At 48.7% G+C, this 25013-nt stretch overlaps 2 protein-coding genes and 1 long non-coding RNA gene across 14 annotated transcripts; 1 reads left to right on the forward strand and 2 right to left on the reverse strand.

The window, feature by feature from the left end:
- ENKD1 (enkurin domain containing 1) lies at nucleotides 1-11659 on the reverse strand. Of its 9 annotated transcripts, none has more exons than XM_086847499.1 (11): nucleotides 11545-11659; nucleotides 9109-9220; nucleotides 7717-7835; nucleotides 7471-7599; nucleotides 6976-7200; nucleotides 5668-5840; nucleotides 3449-3610; nucleotides 2234-2403; nucleotides 1228-1364; nucleotides 582-756; nucleotides 1-262 (listed from the first exon to the last, which is right to left on the reverse strand). In XM_086847499.1, the coding sequence occupies exons 4-10, from the start codon at nucleotides 7553-7555 to the stop codon at nucleotides 596-598; spliced, it is 1113 nt and encodes a 370-aa protein (XP_086703625.1). In that variant the 5' UTR covers nucleotides 7556-7599; nucleotides 7717-7835; nucleotides 9109-9220; nucleotides 11545-11659; the 3' UTR covers nucleotides 1-262; nucleotides 582-595. The 9 variants fall into 9 exon arrangements, with proteins under 9 accessions (XP_086703625.1, XP_086703624.1, XP_086703623.1 ...); XM_086847498.1 differs by having other exon boundaries at nucleotides 7717-7921; XM_086847497.1 differs by lacking the exon at nucleotides 7717-7835.
- LOC147650879 (uncharacterized) lies at nucleotides 11635-15802 on the forward strand. The gene is made up of 2 exons (XR_015275349.1): nucleotides 11635-12105; nucleotides 12913-15802. It is a non-coding gene; the product is annotated as an uncharacterized LOC147650879 (long non-coding RNA).
- Nucleotides 12704-25008, reverse strand: GFOD2 (Gfo/Idh/MocA-like oxidoreductase domain containing 2). Of its 4 annotated transcripts, none has more exons than XM_086847506.1 (3): nucleotides 24904-25008; nucleotides 19583-19922; nucleotides 12704-14981 (listed from the first exon to the last, which is right to left on the reverse strand). In XM_086847506.1, the coding sequence occupies exons 2-3, from the start codon at nucleotides 19839-19841 to the stop codon at nucleotides 14083-14085; spliced, it is 1158 nt and encodes a 385-aa protein (XP_086703632.1). In that variant the 5' UTR covers nucleotides 19842-19922; nucleotides 24904-25008; the 3' UTR covers nucleotides 12704-14082. The 4 variants fall into 4 exon arrangements, with proteins under 4 accessions (XP_086703632.1, XP_023790354.1, XP_023790353.1 ...); XM_023934586.2 differs by lacking the exon at nucleotides 24904-25008 and adding an exon at nucleotides 23774-24658; XM_023934585.2 differs by lacking the exon at nucleotides 24904-25008 and adding an exon at nucleotides 20155-20315.
- Between the last annotated feature and the right edge of the window lie 5 nt (nucleotides 25009-25013).

The following is a 25013-nucleotide window of genomic DNA, read 5'->3' on the forward strand; positions in this document are numbered from 1 at the left end:
TGCAAGATGGAAATGATGATTTATTGGAGTATCTTCTGCCACACAGACAACAAAGGCTCCTCCAGACATCTGACTGGACCCTCCTGACAGCCCAGCCCTTCTCTGGGCAGAAAACACTGAAGCTCTGTGCCTGTTTCTTGTCCCCAAGCTGTCCCCTGAGCCCTCAGGTACCCAGGATGAGCCATGACCATGGTCCAGCTCAGGAGAAAGAGAATGGCAAGGAATACCACAGGCAGCAGCACACGAGACCTCCTACCAGTTTCTAGAAGTAGGAAAAAAAGGGAAAGTAAGAGGTGATGCCACAAATCCAGAGCAGAGAGCTGATCTGTGAGAAGCCAAGAAGGAGACAATTGTTCTCCAGACCACTGAGCAGGGCCTTTTTTAGGGCATCTCCCTCCCTTTCCTGTGGACAAGATACAGCACTGAAAGGTGAGCAGGAGATGCCAGCTGCATATTGGACACTTATCGGCACCTGCATGGGCCCAGGGTCTGGAACTTGGCTTCCTCTCCTTCCCTCCCAAAAAGTGATGTCCATTCCTGCCCAGCAACAGAGGATGTTCAGACAGAGCAGCACAGCACACCTGGGCCCACCAGCTCAGGAGTCCAACTTGATGAAGACTTTTGGCCTTGAGAAAATTCTGATTGCCTCGTCTATCTGGGAGAGCTTCCTCTCGAGCTCTACCCGCCTCTTCTGCATCTTGAGGCTGTCTCCACGCATGGGCAGCAGAACCAGGTCCTTTGTCAGCTGCTCCTGGCCTGTAAAAAGAGAAAAAAAGAAGTTGTGTAAGTTGAAGAGCAAAGAAACCCATCCTTTTCCTGGTGCTATGACCATGAACACAATGGCAGAACTAGAACAAGGGCCTAGAATCCTTCTACTTAAAGCTCAGCTGGATAAGGATCTGAGGGACCTGCTCCAGCTCTGAGAACCAAGGATCAGACTAGAGACCTCTGAAGGTGCCTTTCAACCAAAATCTTTCTAAGATTTTAGGAGCAATAGCAATCCTAACATCAGGTCCACTGGACAAGTCTGCTGCAGAGAGCCAGTCCTGTAACCTGCAGGACATTGATTGCTCTTTCCATGCACACAGTTCACATCCTGCCTACATATGCCTTAATCCAGGCAGCTCTCCAAGTGGCAGCAATCTGTGTCCCTGTGTCTCTTCTCCCTTATCCTGTCTAGGATTGTCTGTTTTTCTGAGCTGCAATCCCTGTTTCTTTTCCTCTTACTCTGCTTCAGATTGCCGAGGGTCTCCAGCCGCTGGCTCTCGGGCATCATGGTGTGACCAGGCGGCGTGTCGGGGTCTGGCAGGTTTCGCAGCCGCTCCTCCATCTGCTTGCGCCACAGCTCCTTCCTCTCCAGCAGGCTGGAGGCAAAGGAGAGCAGGTGTCAGCACATCTGGCAGGAGTGGCCCAGGGGCACAGGCAGAGGCCAGGAATGTGCCCTTCAAACCCCACCAGGTTCTGTGTCACTGGCTGAGGGCCCCAGGGACCCACGTGCTGGCACACACCCTCATGGTGGGGGATACACCGCGTTTAAATCACACACGTGGGCCAGCAAATGTGCTCCACAAGGGGCTGCTGGGAGAGATGCACTCAGATGCATGTGACACAGGCTCCTTGGAGACAAGGGCTGCTGCTCCTCGTTTCTGGCTCACTGAGTCCTCACCAAACCATCTGTGGGTCAGTGGCAGAAGCTGGACAGAGCAGCTCACAGCCAGGGATGCTTGCAGAAGACAGCACAGCCAAAGGACTGGCACCACAGTCAGTCCTAGGACAGGGTCTGTTTTCCATGCAGAGCCCCAAAATGTACAGCCCTAGCTGGACGTTCCCTGGATGCCAGGCCCAAGGCAGGATGAATACTTGTGAGACAGAGCAAACTCTCTGCCTCTCCAAAACCGGACTTTTTCATGCCAAAGCCACATCACATGGAACAAAACTTAGAGGGACAGCAGCACATTTCTCAAGGCACACAGAGCTTCCCCACATCAACATCATTGTACAACAGCAAGCAAGGGAGGAGGAGACAAAACTCCCTCTGAACCCTGTTACACTGGGCACGGGATGCTGGTTAGGTCAAGAAAGCAGGAGGGACAGTGTTGTCCCCAGGTGACAGAAAATGGCACTGCTGCACATTGTGAGTGCGCCTCTGTGCCCAGCCCATCTCTCCAGGCAGAAGCTGGGGAGTGCAACCAAGGCTGTTGCAGTCTCATGGAGCAGAGAGGAGCACACATACTACTGGGGGACGTGGCCCTTTTGCTTGGTGTTGTATTCCTCCTGCTCCCGCTGCCTCTGCTCCAGCAGCTCGGCCAGCGCCTGCAGGGACTGGGAGCGGCGCAGAGGGGCCCGCTTGGCACTGCAGGCGTTGTGCCTGATGAAGTCAATGCTCCTGCCCTCCACCTGCACCTGGAAGAGAGAGAGAGGCATCAGGGGCAGGCTGGGCACGTGCACACAGCCAGCTGCCCATGCAAGGGAAAAAATGCACCACACAAGATACTGAATTGTGTGACAGCAGGACAGACAGACCCTCAGCACAGCCCATCTCAGAGTGCAGCCACACACAGGCAGGAGCTATGGCCATGGTTTGGGAAGGCAGGCACCAAAAGCCAAGCCTAAACCTGGCCTCTGTAAGGTCCCCAAGATGACCACATACCTTAAAAGCCAGAAGGACAGAAAAAAACAGGCTTGACAATAGTCCCCATGATTCTTACTGGTGAATTTTGAGGGCAGAGGAAAAACAGGTTGGGTGCTCATCAGGCCAAGAAATGCAACAGAAACCCTGGCAGAGCAGGAACTTTGCTAATCCTTGGGGCACTTCCCCAGAGACAGCACCTCCACCACAGCTCTTCTGCTGGATGAAACAATGGAGAAGGTGGCTGTGTTTGCATTTAAGATTTCCCTGGTATTTCTCCTTTGTAGATCATGTCCTGTTTAATTAAGTCATTCATGGCATTTAGGAACCAACAAACTGACAATCTCACACTTGCCAAGGGAAAAGGACATGAGTCATGGGGCTGTTTAGGACCTCCCAAACAGACTACTTGCAAGGTTTAACTACCAATGCTGATTTAACTCTCCTTACTAAAATGTACACCCATTTCCCAAACTTTTATCTAACATCCAGAAGCCACAGTTCCTTTGATTACAGTGGGAACAGCCTCCAAATCCCCAAGACCTCCTGCAAAGCCCTTGGAAGAGCAGATTTGCTGGCATGAAGAGGTGGAATTTTCACAGGGAACTTCATGATGTCCCTAACTATGAGTGGGGATGAAGCTAGAATTAACAGCCCCTGAATATCCATTTCACCAGCCCAGTGACCAAGACTCTGTTCCTTCCCTTCAGCCAGGAACAGCATTTACAGATCTCCCTGATCATGCAGCACATCTGACCCAACGCTTTAGAAGAAGACATGAAGAGTTCAAAGCAGGAGCAATGGATCAGTGTAACTCACCTTGGTTTCAGCACCCTGTGCCTCTGGAGTCTCTGTGTCTGCTCCTGCTTTTGCTCTGACAGGCCTTGGGGACAGTGGTCTGCATGGCTTGATCCCAGAGCCACAGCGAGAATATGCCCTCAGGAAATTCACAGCCTCGGGGTTTGGAGGTGGGGAGGTCTCCTGGGAAAGGCAAGAAAAGATCCACCAGTGGAGGGAGGCTGGAGCAAAGAAAAATCCTCTAAACCGAGTTTGGGTGGTGAACCATGAGCTCAGCCACAGGTTTCCAGCAGGCACACGACAGCACAGGCTTTCTGCCATGGCCCAGCAGAAGATCTCGGGGATCTGTAGTCAGCCAGCAAAGGCAAACAAACAGCAACAACCTGGCCACTGAATGAATCACTAAATTTTCTGCAGAAACACATTTGGATCAAGCAGGTAGGGATGCAGCTGCTTGCTGAGGTGCTGTTCTCAAGTGCTGCTCTGCTCAGCACCTCAAATCTGTGGTTATATCACTCTAGAAAGAAAAAGGAGCAGAGAGTGAAGGAGTCACTCTGTACCTGAGGAGCATCTTCAAAGGCTGAGGCACAGAGTGATAGTACTTGATGTCTAGCAGGTGGTCTGGGACTATCTCAGACAGTCAAACAAATCCTGAAAACTGAAAGTTTACAGTGTGGCAAGTGGGTGACCTAATGAAAAATGCAGCTGGGGCACTGCTCTGCCCTGGGGAGTGATGGGAATTGCACAGGGCCACCCCAGATCTCTACAAATACCCAAGGTCTCAGCTGAACTGCAGCTCCCTGGGGAAGATTCCTTCTTGCCTGGCCCATTCAGCTGGGCAGAGCTGCAGACTGATGGGATTGGGCAGCCACACTGGTGGGTTTGGTGTGAGGAGCAGGGTATGGGACGCCCTCATCACTGCCCAGACTGTTCTTGCTCAGAAGATGATCAGTCTTGTTTCAAAAGGAGATCTGGGTCTCTCTGGTAAGTTAATGAGAATTGCCTTTACCCAACACAGTTGGCTCAAAGTTGATTGAATCTGTGACCTCAGGAGCACAGAGCACAGCTTGCCCCATCTCCCCCTGTGGAGCACTGGGACTGCCAGAACCCTTTCCAAGACAACTGCTACAGTTAACAGCCTCAGGGACAGATGACAGAGAAAAAGCTCTGCATTAGTCATCAAGATCCATCAGAATCAACTGAAACTCTCAGCAGCAGTAGCAGCTCCACAGAAGATGGAGATTCTTCACAGGAACTACCTCAGCTCTAGGAGGGCCACAGCAACAGTTAAAGCATCATGAGTCAGTGCCAGGGCCTCTCTGGAGGAATACACAGAGCACAAGTAACGCACCACGCAGAAACTGCCTGCGCAGAGACCACCCCCTTTCCCCAAAACAAAGGAAGAAATGAGCTCAATCTTCCTCTGATCCAGAGGATTTGTCAAACAAGAGCGTAGGCTTGTGTTCTTGAAGCACCCGTGGGTTTGCTCCCATGTGTGGAAGGGTCACAGATATCAAAAGGGTTGGTGACACACCAGGAAGGGACACAGCAGTTGGAACCACCGGCTTGGGAAATCATCCTGCCAAATTTTTGCAGTTGTTATCAATACATGTCATTTTAGCACCAAAAGCTGGCCACAGAAAGGGAAAGCAATGCAGAGATGAGGAGGAACTTAAAGGCTCCAACTCAGCACCCTCACAGGCTGTGCTGACCTATGAGGCCTCCACCCTGACTGCCTGGAGATGTCTGTGTGACCCCCCTGAGCAGTGGTTATTCACCAGGACAACCACTTGGGGAAGAATGTGTGGAACACCCTGCCCACTGTGCATCCACAGGGTGGGAATAGTTGAACTGGGGCTCAGTGCAGCCTGCAGATCTACCTCTGAGAACCACGATCCACGGGGTAAAACGCCACAGCCTTTTGGCACAAACCCCAGAGAAGCGCTGCCCCAAACACAGGGAAGCTGAAAAGCCAGATGGGAGCATCTCTTGGTAGAAAATATGGCTGTGAGGGAGAAGCAGGACAGGGATTATTGCAGCAATCAATCTCTGGATCCAAACCACATGCTCTCACTCACAGCCCCACATCTGGGCCACATCTGCCCACTGTGCTTCAGCACTGAGGTGCCTCCAGATCCTGTGGGCTCCAGGACTCCCCTGTCTCCATCATCCCCCCATCCTTCATGGCTGAGCCATACCCCAAATCTGGAGAGATCAAGAGCTCCTCCACAGACACCAACCTGCAGCTTGGCCTTCACCTTTGACTCCACATTCTCGTATTTCTGGGATTTCCACAGAGCTTTCACAGGCTTGGGCTGGCTGTGCTCTTGGGCTCGCTCCTTCTCTTTGCACTTCCTCTGAATCTCCTTTATCCGCCTCACGTTCTCCTTCTCGTAGTCCTTGGCCTCTTTCCCTGCTCAGCAAGGGGAGACACACCTTCACCTCCCAGACACTGCCACAGGATAGAGGCTCTCAGAGTGCTGGCACCAGAGCCACAGATCCCTTCCAAAGCTGGTCCAACAGCCCACAGAACCAGCAAGTTCTTCCCTCCCTTGCAGACTAGACCATCTCTGCATCCTGCCCCTGTTAGATGCACACTCCCAGGCTGAGCCTTCTGCCAGAGGATCCCACCGTGCCCAGATGAGCACCAGACCAGGCCTGTGCACACTGCTAGTGTTCACAGACTCCCTTGTTCTCCCCTTGTCCCAGTATGGACTATGCCAGACAAGCCATGCCAGCATCCTCTCAAGTGCAAGGTCAATTCCCAGTCCAGCTCACATGGTGTTTCTGAAGTACAGAGGGCTGCAGAGCCTTGAACTTGCACTGTTCCTGGTTTCATGGTCAGCCATTGTCCCACGTTCAAGTGGACACAACCAAGATTAGGGATTAGGGATTGTTTTGTTTTGGAATCAAAAATTATCCTTCCTTGGGCTCTCCAAGACAGGGAATATCTCGGCTGACATAACCAGGTGTTCATCTGTTCCCTTCCTGCTTGGGCACAGCAGTTGTAGCATCTACCACACTGGCACCAGCCCAAGGCAATGCCAGCACATGAAGTACATTAAAATGACACACAGGGCTCAACCTTATCTCCTTCCTGGACCTCTGAATGTATTCTGGGTGACCTGCCCTGGTCACCTGGTCCTGCCCTGGAGAAGGGAACATCTTTTGCAGAGATGCTCTCACATCCACATACAGACACTCTTCCAAGATCCTGCCTGGCTTCACCAATTAGGAGATTGCCGTGTTCCTCAAAACATCAAGGTTTTGTTTGATTCATACAGAAGTTTGACTATAAAGAAGTCCAAATTTTTGCACCTTTTTTCAAGTCCCTCTTTCCATTCTAAACCTGAGACTGGAGCCAAAACATCACTGGCTGCAGCACAGGTGATTGCACTGCCAGGCCAAAAGCTGCAGGTGGGGTGACCAGTCCTGTGAAGCTCAAGTTCTCCCCAGGCAGCAGATCCTGGGAATCCACCCCAAATCCCCAGTGCTTCATCCCTGGCCCCAAAGGCAGCTGAGGCCAGCAGTGATTTGGCTGTACTTACTCTTAACTGGCATCCCCTTGTCAAGGCAGAGCCCTTGGAGCTGCAGTAAGAGGCTGAGTGTCCCTTTCTGTCCCTTCTCCAGGAAGTCCTTCCCACTGGGGCGAATGCGAGGGGCTGGCTGGGCCTGGCAGGCACTGCCCAAAGCAGGGTAGGGGTTGGGAACTGGGTCCAGGGGGCCAGAGGTTAAATACAGCTTCTGAGCATTTCCTTCCAGCCTCCCTCGAGCTGCAGAGAAAGAAAAAGGAGAACCTTGTCAGGAAATGATCTTACCTCAGTTTTCTGCACCCACAGCTCACAAACAATGTGAAGACCCCCCCTTCACCTCTGTCTTACGCTTTCCCATCTTTCAACCAGCTGTACCACTTTAGGATCAGCATCAGAAGCACCTTCATCAATATGAATAGAGACTGTCGAGGACACCAAGGGATAAGGACATCAAGCTGTGCCATGCCAAAGCACAAACCCCAAAACCTGTAACAAGCATCAAGAACTCACCTGAGAGGGGGCGTTTGTAATATTCTGGAAAGAGTGTTGGGTCTGGAGGAATGGGTCCAGAAATCCTGGATGGTCCTTCACACATCCTGCCACAAGTTGCTCTGCCTCTGCCACAGAAGCCAACCACCACTGAGAACAGAAATGAACAGGGCTGACTGAGCCACTGAAAAGTCACATTATAGATATATAGAGATATAGATATATACACACATATGTATAGGGGAATTAATGACTTTTGTTTGACACCTCACCATCCAGAGATGTCCTGCAGGTAGCAACAACTCCAAACTGGACCTCATGCAGGTGAAACAAGGGGTCCAACAGCACAATCTCTTCTCTGGGTCTAATCAGTGTTTTTACCAGTGCTGAAAATGTCCACAGTTACTGTAATATTTATTGGTACCTTTGGTACAAAAATCCTTCCTGGCTTTGTTCTCCCATATGGAAGCATCTAATGCAGACACAGAAGGAGTGAACAGGAAACATGAGGTAGCTGGCCATCATCTGACAGATTTTAGCTTGAGATTTGAATTATCCTGTACCCTGAGCTCCCCCTAAATGGCTCCTGTGGTTAAAGCACAATTAGTCCAGAGGAAGCTGAAGCTCCTGCCCTCCATGGCCATATCCTCCCTGAGAACACACCTGTGCTGTCACCACCCCTCAGCAGGCTGGGGCTGACCCCCAGAAAGACAAACATTTTACAAAAAGACAAAGCATTTCACTCCAGGACCATGTAGGGCAGAGTCTGGATTTCTGGGGAAGAGCCCAGATGGTTTCTCAGGTCTTGGGAAGAACAGAGTTACTTTTCAAAGCAGAACAGATCCACAAGTCCCTGCCCTGGTCCACACGGGTCCCTGTTGCTTCTCTTCTCTCCATAACAGAAGCACAGACCCTTCCACCAGGAAGGGACAGGAGCAGTCAGCACCAACTTCCCTGCACTGTTCACCAAGACCTCCTGGACAGCAGTTTTATACCTACAATAAACCCGCTCAGAACATGAGCATGCAGGATGCCACACCAGCAGGCACAGACTGCTGCTGAGCTCTCAGCAGATACCACAAGTGCCTCATCAGAGTCACACCACAATTTTGAGAGGCGCCAGGGCAGCTTGGCTGGAGTCACTGCTGTAAGAGCTGGGGCTACAACCCGTACTCCCTGACTCCTGAGGCAGTAATTTAAACATTTCTGAGACAACTCAATGGGAAGAACCCCTTTCAGGATCCTTGGCATACCAGCACTGACAGGACGCAGCATCTGCAGTTTAATTTATAAACCAATAAATGATCAGTGCAAGGCTGAGTGAGTCTGAGTCATAGCAACTAATGCACTGCAGTCTTCCTTGCTAAATCACCCCTGTTGACATGAGACCCATTAGCAAAATGCTGTTATCCATCTCCTGGACACAACAGCAGAGGCAATGCAAGCAGTGTTCACTGCTGCACACCAGTATGCATGTGCATCCTGTACCCAGCTGCTCTGGAAAAGCTGTTTCTGAGAAGCAGGGACAGACTTTTAGCCAGAGATAAAAGGATGCTGGCTTGGTATTATTTAATCCCCTCAATAATGGATCCAACTAAGCCAGAACAGCCTCTCTTATTCTAGAGGGGGGAAAAAAAAAAAAAAAAAGTGAACATTCACCATGAGATCACTCCAGAACAGCTACTGGCTTTGAAATGCACATCTGATCTTGATCTGAACTCGAGTCCCAACCCAGTGATTTACACGCAAAATGACAGGCTGAAATCAAGACCTGTAAGAGAGCAGACAATTATTGCGGGGGACTGAAGGAGGAAAGGCAAGTTGATGGGAGGTGGGGGATGGAAGGCTCATTTTATACCTTCACATCCCAACTGCACCCTGCCCTGCTGCAGGGAATTTGCAAATGACACCCACTCCCTGATTTACAAGTCACACCACCTCTGGCTTGGGATCTTGCAAGATCAGACAACCTCATTACAATAGAGAGCATCTTGCCTATGCAGGGACCTAGGAGGGACACAAGCCCCCAGCAGCAGGGTCCCAGCCCTGGGAAGCAGCTGCCAAGCCTCAGTTACCAACCACTGGCACAGACTTCCCGAGCTGCTGCTCTGCTCCTGCTGACCATGGGCCTATTTGGGGGACACGAGTGGAAGAGCCTCATGGCTCACTCCTGCCAAGAGGGACTGTATGACCTCTGCTGTCCAACAGTCCTGTGCTGAGCCAACAGCACTCACTGCCCCTGCATCAAACAAGTCACTTCTTTCACTGGGCTTGTCTGCTGCCCATGTAACCTTTTGTCCAAAAGGAACATGACTTTTACATCCACAGGGGGATGCAAGCACCAGGGAAACACAGCAAGAACACATACTATGAACACAGAGGAGAGGGATGAGAGAACAGGGTCAGCCCTCTTGGGCAGTGACCTGACCGCTGCCTGCACCCAGAAAAGCATCTCCTTTACCACCACATCAGAAATCTAAACATCAACAACTCAGTACCTGCTGCCACCAGACACACACCATTATTCACAGGCTGTGAGATGCAGGCACACTCTGCAGAACCAAGCTGAATAAATCCAGGGAAACAGATAGCAGTGTGCCACTCCTCTCTCCCCTCCACCAGCCTGTGGACTCCCTAGGGAAGAGTCACAGCTCCCAGCCACCCTGCACAGCTACAGGAGACACAGAGCAGTTGCTGCAGTAACCCAACAACTTCAACACTGCTCATTCAGCCCAGTGTGCTGCTCCCTTCCCCACCAGAACCATGGCTTTATGCTGGCCCAGGAACCAAGCAATGCAGGCTCCAGTTCTCTCTCTCCCAGTGTCTGCAAGTTTAATAACCATTAACTCGACTCTGTGCCCTTTGCTGCAGCTGACCAAGTGGTAAAAATGCTACTTATCCCCCTGGTAAACAGAGCCCTTTCAGAGCCTGTAAGAACCACAGCTTCCTTTTGTGGCTTGTTTTTGGCATCATAGTTAAGGTAACTGCAAACCATGGGAACAGACAAGCCTCAGGCAGGTGCATTTCACAGCCTTGAACCCTCGGCATCTGACTTTGAAGCATTCCCTCTTCTTCACAGATGACATTTTCACTGTGCCTGGGTCCCTGGCCAGGAAGCTGCTACCACACACAGAGCTGATGCCAGCCCAGCTTCTTGCCTTCATGAGCCAATCTCTGCAAAAAGCATGGGAAAAACATCCCACGGTTGTGATAAGCTGTGATAAGCAGAGCAAGTCATCTGCAGCAAATCAAAGGGCTAATCTCTGTGCAGCTGGTCTTGCATGTTTGATTCCTTCCTCAACAGTGTTAGCTGAAATGGAAAGTCACATCAGGATAACTTCCATGCCTGAGGGCTGCACCAAAACACCACCAATGGATCTGGGACTATTCCTCCTGAAGAACTGGAAGTCGAGACCAGAGGTCAATGTGCTGTGAACTTGCTGTGGTTTTTGTCCCTGCCTAAGCCTTCTCCTTGCTGACTACTATGGGAAAGATTAATATTCTCCTTTTTAACGCTATTCTCCACACAGGTTTCCCCAGGTCTCACCAGCTATTCCCCATCTGCCGGTCTCAAAGACCCATTTTTCCTTTTGTCTCTCTGAAAACAGAGGGACAGGTACAGCCAGGTGTGATAATGGCATTTGCATTTCTGCAAAGCTGGTGTCTACCAACAGCTCTTTAGGAATAAAGCCAGCTTGGACAGCCTGCCCAGGGAGTCAGACGAATTTCCTGCAGCAGCTGGGGCAGGAGCTGAACGAGGGCTCAGCACCGGGAGCGGGCAGAGGCTGATGCGGCTGTTACAGAGCTGCAGCCCACTCCTCACTCCGGAGGACAAGGACAGATGACGACCGAGGCCCCACCTCAACGCGTGGGATTCCCCTCGGCTGCAAGGACGAGCCCGGTGCCGAGAGCCGGCACCGCGCTCTGGGTGACACCGGGGACACCGCCGGGTGACGGGACACCCCTGCGGGCCCTGCCTGGCTCCCTTCGCCCGGGGCTCGCCGGGGCCCGCAGCCTCCCCCGGGCCCGAAGCTTCCCGGCCCGTCTCCCCGTCGTCCCCGGCCTGCGCCGCTCCCGAGCCCCGAGAGGACTCACCGAGGGAGGCCGCGGAGAAGCGCTCCCGGCCGGGCCGGGCTGGGCTGGGCCCGCCCGCCGGCAGCCGAGGCCCCGGCCCGGCCCCGCCGCTCCCCGGCAACCGGCGCTTCCGCCGGGATGGGCGGGCCCGGCCCCGAGCGCCCCCGGCGCCGCTCCCGAGGCCCCGCCGCTTGTGCCCGGCAGCCGCAGCACACGGGGGACGCTGATCCCCCGGCCGGCCCCGGGCCCTGATGCACAACATCTGCACGAAACACGCAGCGATCGCACGGGGGAATCCACAGACCCCTTCCACCTCTCCGCACAACTCTGCGGTCATGTCTGTTTCTCACCCGGGAGTCTCGGCACCCTCCTTGCTTCACTGGGATCATCTGGAGATGTTTTGTGCTTTCTTCTCCTAGAGAAGGAGCTGGACTTTAGATTTTTTTTCTGCCCAATACAAACTTAGTGACAAAAGCACAAAGGAAGGTTCTCAGTTCCAGCAGGACAGCTTCAAACCAGACCCCAAGCTGGCATGAAAACAGTCAGGGGTCTTCTATCTGAATGAAGGAATGAGACTGCCAGGTGAGCTCAGGACACGTTATCCGTTTTATACAGCATACAGACTCCACAGACATTAGATGCTCACACCTATGGCAGGATCATTGAGTGTAATCCTGGCCCTGCACCAGAGAACCCCAAGAATCCCACCCTGTGCCTCCCATTGCCCAAATTCTCCTTGAACTCTGGCAAGCTTGGGGCCGTGACCACTTCCCTGGGGAGACTATTCCAGTCCCCAAACGCTTTGGGAGAAGAACCCTTTCCTAATATCCACTCTAACCATGCAGTTCCTTCACACAGCTTACAGTAGAGATGAGATTGCACAGAACATAAGAGCAGCCATTTAAAAACCCTTTAAAACAGCACAGCAATAGACTTGTTTCTGTCAGCCTGGAAAGTAAATATCCAAAGCTAAATACCTAATTTACACACCAAGCAAAGAAAGTGGTCCCATCATCCCATACAGGGATTTGCTTCTTACTTGGTGTCTTCTGGCAACCTCTACAATAAGTAAGGAAGGACTCACTAGATGCTGAGTCCCAGCTCTGAGGCTCCTGCTCACTTTTATTAGGATGGTTTCAGCTTGACCAAATCAAATACAAGCACACAGCTGCATAGAGAATTTCCTCAACAAACACAATTTTTTTATTTCTGTAGAAAACATGATATTTTTCAGGAAGGTCCAGCTTATGTAACAGCAGCGTGCATGTTAATATACATAAATACACAGGGTTACAATTTAGTGGGAAATACATTTTAAAAAAAAAAGCTTTCAAGTACACAAAACAAATGTAGTAAAATTATACTATCCTTTTCACATACCTGCCTCAGAGAGAAACATTTCACAAAAGGAATGAACTCTCACTCCATCATCTGCCAACAAATGTCTCCACTGGACACCAGCTGCAGGAGAGTGTGAAGATGGGCTGGACAGAGGATTAACAGCCAGTGTCTGAGATCAAGAACACATTTACCCACGGCAGTTCAGTCCCTGTTCCCTCAGCTATCAGGATGTGTGTAGTGTGACAGTTACCCAGCCAGCACATTAAGAGAGCTGCAAGAGGTAGGAAATACCTCCTTCCTTCCACTTTCAGGTCCCTGAAAGGTTCATGCTGCACAACTTTGTTACCCACAACACTGTGGCAATCCCGTGACCCTGGGAGGCATTTATTTATTAACAGTCACAGAAATGAGAACGTGGCCCCACAGGCACAGCACCGGTGCTGCCAGGCAGTAAACACAACTGACATAAGCACAGAGCTTATGGAAAAACAGCTGCTGGATGCAGGCAGCCTCTTGAGTAGAAGGAATAATATCCACAGATATGGAAGAATAGCTCAATGCATCACAGACTTCCTGAAGATTTTCCTGCCAAGACACCATCAACAGAGAATTATAGTATAATTTAAATAAAACATCAGTTTGAATGAATTTGAAAGACATTTACCACATACAGGAAGCCAAAAGGCTGATCCTTATGTTAGTAACTTTAATCCATTCCTTCTACTTTTTGTCCCGTAGGAGTTTAGAGACCGGTTACATCACTAAACTCTTTTCTAAAATTTTACAAACTGAGGATTAAAACATAAATCAGTCCCCAAGAGAGAAGAAAATGGCATCTGAACAACAGATACTCCCTGATCTTGCTCTACGTGCTCTCATGGTTAAATCAGCAACCTGTGCAACAGGGGTTGTGTCCCATTTCCAAGCCATGCAATGGCAGAGATCCCACAATTCACTTCAGCTACTGCAAGTGCAAAGGGCAATTCAAGTTTTCCTACCAGTCTCCAAGACAAAATTTAAATGTTTGCAAAAAACAGAAACATTTAAAACTCTTTAAACAATTTAAACCAGAACCGTTCCTATCAGAACATATTTTACATGTTTAAAAAAACCAAGAAACTCAGGCTATTAAATAAGAATCTACATATCTTAAAAACTGGATTTTTTTTACATTACAGCCAGAAGTGTTAATTGTCCTATTTTCCAAGGTAGGAATGTTCATAAGTTATTTCTTTGAAGTGCCTCACAGAGGTTTTGGTTGGCATCTGGTTCCTCAGTCATCACCTCCACAGTCTCCCACTCACCTGACCTACTCGATTTCTTGATGGCCTCTACCACACTCTGCATGTAGAGACCATCTTCAAAAGAGGCTGCCATAGACACAGGTTTATGATCCCATGTCCGACGGTCTTCCTGGTCTTGGAAAGACTGCCGCAGGGCTTGCACCATGTACACCATTCCTTTCAGGTAAAGCAGCGGGATGTCCTTAAAGCCCTTATCCAAAAGGCCCTTGTTGACAGGCAGAGAGTCTGTAAACAGTAGCTCTTCCTGGAGCGCAGTGTTCTTCTGCCCGTACAAGTCTGTCCCACGAGCTACGAGGCGCCCGGCAGACCCCACGATCATGACCTCATGGATGAACGACCCGGGCATGTTGAAGTTGAGAGTCACAGTGCAACAGACGCCGTCGCTCATCAGCATCTGGAAAACGCAGAAGTCATCGCTGGTGACGTGGCGGATCCCGCTGATGGCCGTGTTCTGCTTCACAAAAGTCTTGAGCAAACCGTGGACCTTCTCTGCTCTCCTGCTGGTGAGGTGAGTCAGGAGGTCGATGATGTAGGTGCCCATGGTGTGCAGCCCACCCCCTCCCATGAGCTCGTCACAGATCCAGTTGTACTTGTGGCTGAGCAGGCTCCCCCCGTAGACTCGCACGTCGCAGATGATGACGTTGCCCACGTAGTGCTCCTCTATCAACTGCTTCATCTTCACAAAGGCGGGCAGGAAACGCAGAACGTTGCCAACGATGCTCATCAGCTTGGGGTAATACCTGGCAGCTGTGACCATCCTGAAGGCATCCACAGAGGTAGCAGCTTTCTCACACAGCACGTTCTTCCCTATTCCTGCAGCACAAATGAAAAAAAAAATACAATATTTAGCACACATGAGCTAAACATGCTCAGATGCCCCAAAGGTTGTCGGGAAGTGGTGTTTTTAAGAGTTGGGCTTTCCTGCTGCAATTTCTAAGGTAAAGGTCTGGGAACTGAAGTAGGAATGCCAAGTGCAGCAAGACTCAATAGTGTTTCCAAGATGCTCCAGTTGCAGAGCTGAAAAACTCTCCCAGAGGGAAGCTCCAAATAAAGAGAGGATTTTTACATCATGAAAGATAAATGTCCAAATGGCATCACATGGCATCAAAACAAGACACAATATGAGTGCTGTAGTAAAGAAATTATTTGAATACCTGTATAATCAGAGGAGAAAAAAAAGCCATGTACCCTGCAGGGAAAAGGTGGAGGAAGGGAAGATTTGATTTTCACTTTGTGTTTCACCATCACTATACAATTTTATTTTTTTTAATTAATTAATATAAATGGGACATACCATTTACTTATATATAAAAGACATACATACAGGTTCTGTGTACAGAACACGAGAATTAGAAATAATGCTTTGGTAAGTGGACTGTTTTAAAACAACCCTCTCTAATTAGAAAGCAAATCATTTTGGTCTGCACATACAGCCTGTACAATCAGACAAAAGGTGACTGAGTTACACAGAAAAGAGCTGCACCCCCAAGCTGACCCACTGCACTGTTACTGCTACTGATGCACTTTACATCATGCTCAGCCTTAATCAATGAGGGAAGCCAATAATCCTCTTTCTTCCCCTAACTTTAAAGCAAAAAATGAAGTAAAACAAAAGAGCATGACAGTACAAGTCTTAACCAATTCTTATATTTGATGCTTTACTGGTATTTCCCTTCTCATGGCAGGGCTTTACTTTTACTGTTTTTTCCTGGTTTACATCTGTTCTGATCAAATACTTATCTAAACATTTTTCAGTGTAAAAACCATATTATTCCTAACATGGTTATTACAGACACTAACTGGGGATGCCAGACCTGAAGGTCAGTCATGGCACACTGCAGTTTCTGCCCAAGAATTGCATGAATCACTGCACACGATGGTGGGTACCTCTCTGAAAGCTCCTCTTTAGCCAGGAGCAGACTGTGCTCCCTGCTCAGAACAGCTTTTAACTGACTTCCAGTGAAAAGGTACCAGCACAGGCACCTCAGTCGGTCTGTGGCACGGGAGGGGAAGGCGGATCCCTCTGCGGGTGCCGCTCCCCGTGCTCCCCCTCCCGGCTGCAGCCAGCCAGCCCTGCAGAAACCCTCCGAGCGAGCCAGGGGCCAGTGCGCTCCTGTGACACTGCTCAGCCAGGGGACAGCTACAGGAGACTCAGAACCTCTGCTTCTAATAGACACAAGTGAAATCCTGTCAGAAAATGAGAAGCCTACAAGTGAGAAATCCCCTATATTGATATGAGTCTACAGCAGCTTTAATGAACAAAGGGTCAGGTCAAACTCCCAGTGGACACCCTGGCTGTGCACTGGTTAACCCCCCATTTCAGGGACCATTTCTGACTCCTTGTCCCCAGTTCTGCTGCCAAGGCAAGGCACAACACTCACTTCAGTATTTTTCAGGGCTAGCTGAAGCACCTGGACAAGCATCTGAAGCTGCTTCAGTCTAGTTTATCTGCCTTGTTTAAATGGCACTTGTCTCCGGGTGGGTTACAGCAAAGCACCACCGGAGAAAGCAAAAGGATGCTCACAGCATCCCGAGCAGATCCACATCCTCAAATCTCACAGAAAACCCAACCTGGCTCCATGTACAGCCTGGGTACAGCTCTGCAGCCAGTGCTCTGCTGGTGCTGCTGCCCTGCCTGCCCAGCCCTGGGTCCCTGCAGAGGGCACTCAGAGCAGAGACAGCAGAGCCTGGGCACAGGCCTGTCATGCTAGGCAGCTCCTCACACCGGGCTGTCCTTGCTCTGCTGACCAGCCTCACCCTCACCCAGTGCTCTGCCTCTTGTGGCAGCCCAGGCTGAGCCACCGGAGGAGCTAAAACTGGCTGATGCCTTTTTTTGGCATGGCAGCCAGTGCAGCACACTGACAGCTTGGCACAGCCCACCGTGCACTGCCGAGTGCCAGGACAGAGACCTGGGAACACATAACAGCTCTGGGATAATCCTGCTGTTGCCTTCAGTGGAACATCCCTCCAGCTGTCCCCAAGCTCACAGAGATGGCCATGAAGCAAGGACAAGGGCCAAGTCAGAGATGGCTACCAACTTAATGCCTTTTGTTTTTCAAGGCAGTGTAGCTTACATCCCTGGGATTGTTACTATTGTTTTGGTAATGAATAACCTGAACTTTGTACCATATTGTTTTCCTAAACCACAGCTGCAAAATTTTCAGTCGAGGCCCTCATCAGCCAGGAGACATGAGAGCCTGGATGGGTGCATTTAACTGTGGACATGAACCACAACACAGATATTTGGTGAAATTTATTTAGTTCCTCCGAGATCAAAAGAAGCACAGATTTAAAGACAGCTTATTGCTTTGCCTGTTGTGGAGATAAACCATAAGATTACACTGATTTTAATATGAACTATCCCCTGGGCTTTGGTCTGTTGTGTCTGGTTCATGAACTCAAACCAGTGTCACTGCTTTGTCCCCAGGCTTGTTCATGGATGCCTGTCAGCAAGAAACTTAGGCAAGGAAACTGCACCACCTAGAAAAACTGGGGTTTTTTCTCCTCTTCACCAGGAACAAAAGTGGAAGCATAAGTTTTTAAAAAAAGTAGAAAAATGAAAAAAAATAAGTGATTAAAGTGTCACCACTTCAAAACAAACAAACCAAGCCCAACACAACACATAAGACCATTATTATTGCACCACTTCTGACATTTCCTAGAGCCCAGTCTCTTGGCAACAAAACACCAATCTGTTATAAACAATTCACAGCCAATAATCCTCTGATTATAACCATCTATCTTAACTTCCAAAGAAAATGTTCCCATCTTTGGCCCTGTCCTGGTTCTGTGTTCCTTCAGAACATTCTGGCACAGGAAGCCACCCAACACTGGCTTTAAATAAGTCACACTATACTGGGCAGCAGACCTGCAAATACCTGCAATGAACCTGGAAAGCTGAAAGGCAAGGTCAGCATCACACTGGGTCTGGGATGTCTGCATCAGTTTGCAGATCAGAACATCTCAGGACAGGGGAAGTGATTGTTACCCTCTCCTGCTACATCCATCCATCTCCCTGGCTCTTTCAGCCTTCCACCTCAACTTCCATTCAAGCATATGTACAAACTCTGCATTTCTGCACCAGCTTTGCCTCCCTTCCTCCTCTGGATAATGCCATCCTATGGGTAGCCAGACTTCAATGAAGGAATCCTGTTGCCTTTTAGTTGATAAATCAGCAGAGAAAGTTCCATCCTCTCCTTTTTAGCCCACTTGATCATCAAGAGCCACAACACCTAGTGAAATGCATATTAGCTAACAAGTGCTTTAAAGAGCTTTTAGCATAGTTGAGGAGATAATTTCTAGCTTACAGCTCAAATATTTAAAAATCAGAATACCTTAAAATTCAAAGGACAGTACTCTAACAAGGTAAACAAACAAATCTAACAATGTAAAAAAGAAAAGGAAAAAAAAAGCCTGAAATCTCTCTCTGCATTTCTAAGTGGCATTACAAATGTTTGTGCAGGGACTTGTTTACTTCCAAAAGAAATTACTGTAGAGAAAAGAGGCACAACAAACCACCCTGGCTCACATGGTCTGAGATTACCTGTCCTAAAATTAACTCATGTATCTCCTGTAAACACAGTAAAAATATCACCCTTGTTATTTACAGAATTACACGCAAACTGACACCCACGCTGCACTAGAGGAGAGGACATTAACACTACAAAGTCACACACTGGGGAATTAAGAAATGTCAGGATGCCTGGGCAGTTGGCTCCCATCTCCCTGCCCAACCAGTCTGAGGTGTCATCCCTTCTTTCTCATCTAGCTGGATTCCTTCTGCTGTCCCCAACATCTGCCCTCCTGAGTCAGGTAGAAGGATTCCTCCACCTGGGACCGTATCAGCCTGCTATGGACATGGATGTGCCAAGATGGTCCAGGTAGTGGCCAGGGTCACAGCTAAAACAGTATTTCAAATTCACAAGATTCTACTGAGTGTATACAAATATTTTTCAAAGGCTTTCAACTTCCAAGCTTGATTTTACTTGTGGTGAAAACAAAGAGCTGACCAACCCTCCCCTTCCAGACAAATCTCAGTTTCCTAGTATAGGAAAACCTAAAGTGAATTAAACAATTTAAGTTGTTTTGGTTTTTATTTTCTGTTGCTCTGGGTTTTTTTTAATGGGCATAAAGCCATTTACACTCTCATTACTATCTCTAATATAGCTTATTTTTATTACAAACTCCCTACCATAACTTCAGTCTGAACTGAACAAGATATTTTAGCCCAGTTGCTTCAAGCAGAGCTATAAGCAATTATAACCCCAGATAACCTTTCTCACAAATGCCACACAAAACTTTCAGCACTTCATTTGCCCATTGGTGTAACCAGAATTGTGCTGGGTAGCAGCTTCAAATTTCAATCTGCCAACAAGCTACGGATTTTTGGTCCAACTGCAAGGACAAAAAGGTACCTAGAGCCTTCACAGCAATTTGCCGAGTTAGCGGTGGAGGGATGTTGATGCAAACCAAATCTACGTCCTGATGCAGCAAGACATCGTCAGTCCGACTCGTGTAGAAGGAGATGTTCATTTCCTCTGCCAGCTGCTTGGCCTCCTCTTCAGTTTTCCCCCAAAGAGCTTCAATGGAGAAGCCTTCTGCCCTCAGCAAGGGTACCAGGACCCGGGCAGCACTACCAGTTCCAAACACACCCACTCCAGGGAGCATTTTCATTCTTCATTCAAGCATCAGGGTCTACACACAGGCCTTCAATAAAACGTCTGGCTCCTCAGCTTGGTGTTCCATCCACAGTTTCTAAAATGTGAAAAGGTAAAAGGCATTATCAGGAAAAGGCACATTGTGATATCAAACACACCTATCCTGAATGCCACCTTCTGTCCCTTGTATGGCTTTCAACATTCTCAAACATCCTAATGACAAAAACCAAAACTTCCAGAAGGCGCAATCTATAAAGATGCAGTACTAAGGGACAAGTCTGACTGACCTATTGCAGAAGAATGGTAAGAAAGCAGCTTGACAGAGTCACCTCCTCAGCTTCAAAACTCAGCACATGGGCAGAGAAACACACAAAAGAATGCAGGACAAACCAGACACAGAGAAGCACAAACTGGGAGTGACAGGAAGCAGCAAGAGGACAGGACACAGAGTCTGTCACACCGACAGTAAAAGCAGTGCTGCTCCATTTGTGATGATGTAAGTCCCTAAATGAGATAAAGGTTTGTGAGATGAGGTAATATCTTTTATTAGACCAATTGAAATAGCTGGAAATAATAAACATGCTTTGGGACACATAAATCTTTCTTCCAAATTAAATACACAAACTGAAAACAACTACTTGGACCTTAACAATTTTATGGCAAATAGATAAGTCAGTCTAGAGAAGATACAGAAAATATGTCCTGTAGGGAAAGCCTGGATTCAGTGAGCTTGTTTTGCCTGGGGAGGAGAAGCCTACAAGGAGAGAGAATGCCAGTGTTGAAATACACAGAAATCTGCTTTTTGAAAGGAAAAGGGAATTCCTCTGTGTTCACTGTGGGTAGTTAAAAGCTTAACAGTTAAAAATATCTCCTTCTGCTAATGCCACTTAATCTCCAGGGATGCAGGGTTTGCACAGAATTATTATATTCCCTACACACAAACGTTTGGTCAAGTCACACACTCCTTTTGTTCTTCCAAATATTTCCTGGTAAATCAATTCCTTTGATCCCTACCTGCCTGTCTGTCTTAGCACAGCTGCTGTCCACAACTGGCCAAACTGCCTTTAGCACTTGCTTTAGCACCAGGTTCAAGGAGAGATGTCAGAAGTGTCCTCCATCTCTGACACCACAGAAATCTACAATCCAGCTTTTGTTCTGTGCCTTTCTGAATTCTCATTTACTACACCCACTTGACCTTTTTTGAATTTTTTTTTTGAGGGAAAAACATGACTAATTCAGTTTTTGTTAGAAGCTCATAATAAAAAAGCAAAGACCATATCTAAAAAGAGAACTGCTACCAGCACCAGATCAACACCTTTGGAAAAGACACCTATAAGCAGCAAGAATCTTGGCCTGTTTCAGCAACAGTGTTACTCATCTCCCCATCCCAAGACACTCACATTAAGCTACAACACATGAAAGCAAACCCTGACACAGCACTGGGCAGTAGCAGCACAGAATGAAACTACTCCCAGTGCAAGTGCTTTGTTTGCAATCAGCATCTCATTAGTCTGGGGGTGCCTACACTGCCCAGTGCGTGTTATAAAACTGAACCCTGACTGAATTCTTAGGTACTTTTATAGTACAGACATTAAACTAGAAAACAGAAATGCTTGAGAGTATTTATCTTGCAAAATGCACAAATGTTTACAGATGCTATAAAATAGCTTATGAAATATTTACTTAATTCAGTATGTTTTTCCTTATTCTCTGTGATGTAGCATTTCCAGTGATACTGTCACTGTCATTTTTTGCAAGGATGAACAAAGTTCATTGGCATAAATTCCTTTTTATCCAACATTTAGCAGAACACTCAAATAAGGCATAGACAAAGATCAAAAGGATCTTGAAAATATTTACTAGTCTACATAAAAGGGTGGGATGCTGGGATACTGGCAAGGAGGATGGCTTCTACCCAGGCTTGCTTTATATAAATCAGAAAAACAAAAAAAATACTCCTTGAAACTGGATGGACAGCAGGCATAACTATTAAAGTCTCCACAAATCTGTTTAGCAGTTTATGGTCTGGAAGAATTAAAAATTCTCACAGCTGAAAGAATATAATCTTCATTTGAAGGGACACAAAGTGAGGTGGAACAGAGACCAGGTGAGTGTGTGCCTGCTTGCACCAGATCACACAGAGGTGTCTAACTTACACGAAACCACAACGGTTTAGAAAAGGCTGAATTCGCTGAAAATGCTCTAGAACACCACAGTATGTGCAACAGGAAACTCCTGATAAGCTCATTTCTGATAAGCTGATTTCTGTAAAACTCACTCAGTTTGTTACTCTTTCCTGTCTTCCATCTAATTGCCTCTTAAAAATAATCTCGGCCAGGTGGAATTATCTTAAATTCATTTATCCTAAAACACAGTATGCATCTACATTGGTATCACTAGGAGCTATTGGCACAAACCTACAAAATCTAGTGATTAGCTACCATGCACCAGCTCCTGATGCTACAAGAACTTCAGGTCACCAGCTCACCACTAGTACCACCAGAAAGCAAGAAGAAGCCAACCCAGCCTCACTAATGACTTCCAGCAGGGCAGCCCCAGCTCTCTGGGTACAGAGACACAGCTTGCACTGTTAAAGGGCCCCATAGGGCTGGAGACCCCCAACACTGCAGCCACCAGGCTCTGAACAGAGGACAAGCTCCTCTGCCCTCCCCTGAGAGCCACCTGCAGCCTCCTCTTCCCCCACCAGACTTTTACCAACTGGAAAGTCCTGGTTTGGCAGGGCAGGCACAGCAGGATGGATGTGGCTGCTGAAGGACAGCAAAAAGACAATCACAGGGCAAATCACAGAACACCTGGAACATGAGCAGAACCGAGCAGATGCTGAAAGACCTGTAATGGGAGCTTTTAACAAGCGCTACATGTGGGTACTGCAGTCTTCACACACACACTGCAGACACTCCAATGCGGGCAGGAGAGGGATTCCAGCCCAGGCCACCCTGAGCAAATAGCCTAAACCCTCAGAAAAAGGCCACTGCTGAGGAGAGGCAGCTGGAATTAATAGTGTAGGAAGAAGGAGCAGAGATCTCAGATGAACAGCACATCTTCTGTGCTGCCACAGAAGTCCCCAGAGCACCATCGTCTGGAGCACTATGTGCACATCTGGTGCTTTTCCTCTAAGCAGGAGGGGAGCAGAACTGGAAGTGCTGCAGAGGTGATCAAAAGCACCAAGATCTTCTGAAAAGGAAGACCTAAGCAAAGAAAGATTCCTCAGTTTGGAAGAGATATCACAGGTAATAACGTCAAGAGTGAACTTAGGCTGGAGAAAACCAAAATTTTCTCCGTCTTTCACCATGTAAGAGCACATCAAATGGAGCTCAGAGAAGGCAGGATCAAAACAATCTGAAGGAGATGGTTCCTTGAAGCAAACTTTTTTAAGCTGTGAAGTGTCCTTGCCACAAGACAGTGCAGACATTTGTCATTTACAGGGAGTGAAAAGACTCTTGTCTATCCACTGAGGCTCACTGAATGCACAGAAGTCACATCTAACACTGAACAGAAAACTAGAGAAAACTGATTTTGGCAGATCATGGGAACAGCTCTTAGAAAGAAGTGCCTGAAAATGGTACTAGCACCAGCTTAGAATCAGGTACAATTTCTACATATTTACTTTAGAACTCACCAAGCCTCAAACCTTCAAACAAGTCTCAGCAAATTATTTACAAAAACTAAAATCCTAGTGCATCAGCCTCTCCAGTAGTCAAACACTGGAATGAACACTTTAGTGAGAACCCACCCCTGGAAAACCCAAAACTAACTTTTATGGGCAACTGAAACCAGACTGCAACAGATATCTCGCATGTCAGGAGATAAAAAATCAATCTCTTTTTAACAGAAATGAAATAATCCTGCAACATCATTCTGACTTAAATTTTCCCAGACAAGCACTTGAGAGCTCTGCCATTCCTTTTTTTGGTGGCCACAAAGCACCTTCATTTTTGCTGAATTTCACAGTGATTTTGAAGTTGCATCCTGGTCATAGAAAGAAGCTTTTGACTCTTTTGGTACGCATAGCAACAAGAGGTTCGTGATCCAGTGCAATGAAAAACCTGATGGTTCCTACAGGATCCCATTCAATCCCATGTTGAAGCAGTCTGGGAGCTCCAAATGCAGAAGTCTCAAAAATAAAATAGTACAGTAAAGGATCACAGGGCCCAGAAACTGTTGTGGACCATTACAGATGGCCAAAGGTAGTGAAAGAATAACAGCCCACGTTCAGAAAGGTGCTGGCCAGGGTAGCACTGGCTCTGTGTAAAGAGAATGCTTTTCACATCTCTGACTTATCCTAGTAAGTTCCATTTGGTTTCCAAGAAAGATGAGGCACATGGCAGAGGAGCACACCAGCAAGCACTTCTGCCCTTTGGCACAAATATACTTGAGGCTCTGTATGGCATGGTTCACGTGTTGATGTCAAAAGTGGCGTGCTTTTTTTACTAAACGTGCTTTTGATTCAGTGCCAGTGGGTTGTGTGGTAACCCACAAGTCCACACTCCCACCACACCTCGAGACAAGCCCAGCACAGCACTGTGTCCTTCCTGGTGTGGATGTACTGCAGCGAAGGCCCCGTTCCAGGCACAACACTTCCCACAGGTGCCGCCCGAGGTCGAAGGTGCCAATGAGAACCGTGCCGGAGACAGCAGCACCTGGAAAATCCTGGAAACCAAACCGGCCTTCATGCAAAGCTCATGGCAGCCCCGGGGATGCCTCTGGCATGGTCCACGATGCTCTGTGCTGCCCGGGGCTGCGGGGCTTGGGCTGCGGCTCTTCGTGTGCAGGCTCCTCACAGGGCTGGACGGGACAGAGCTCACCTCACCTCTGGAACAGGGCAGGGCTCGGCTCGGCTCACCTCACCTCGCCTCACCAGATCTTCCCCCTTCAGGGGTCTGGACGGGACAGGCCCCACCTCACCCCGCCGGCCCACACAGAGTTGGTACCCCCGGCCCCTTCCCAGCCCCTCCAGGCCCCGCGCCCTCCGGCAGGACCGCGATCCCCTCGCCGCCCAGCGGCCCCGGGACAGCCGAGGAGCCCGGGGGGGCTCGAGAGGTCCGAGCCGCCCTCACCTGTGCCCGGCCGGGCCACCGGGGTTGTCCCGCCTGGCGCATCCTCGGGCCGGGCGCGCTCCCGAGGCGGCCGCGCGCTCCCGGGGCGGCGCCCCTGCCCGGGCCGCGCA

Source organism: Cyanistes caeruleus, chromosome 12, assembly GCF_971803275.1.
Source record: "Cyanistes caeruleus chromosome 12, bCyaCae1.hap1.1, whole genome shotgun sequence".
NCBI lineage: Eukaryota > Metazoa > Chordata > Aves > Passeriformes > Paridae > Cyanistes > Cyanistes caeruleus.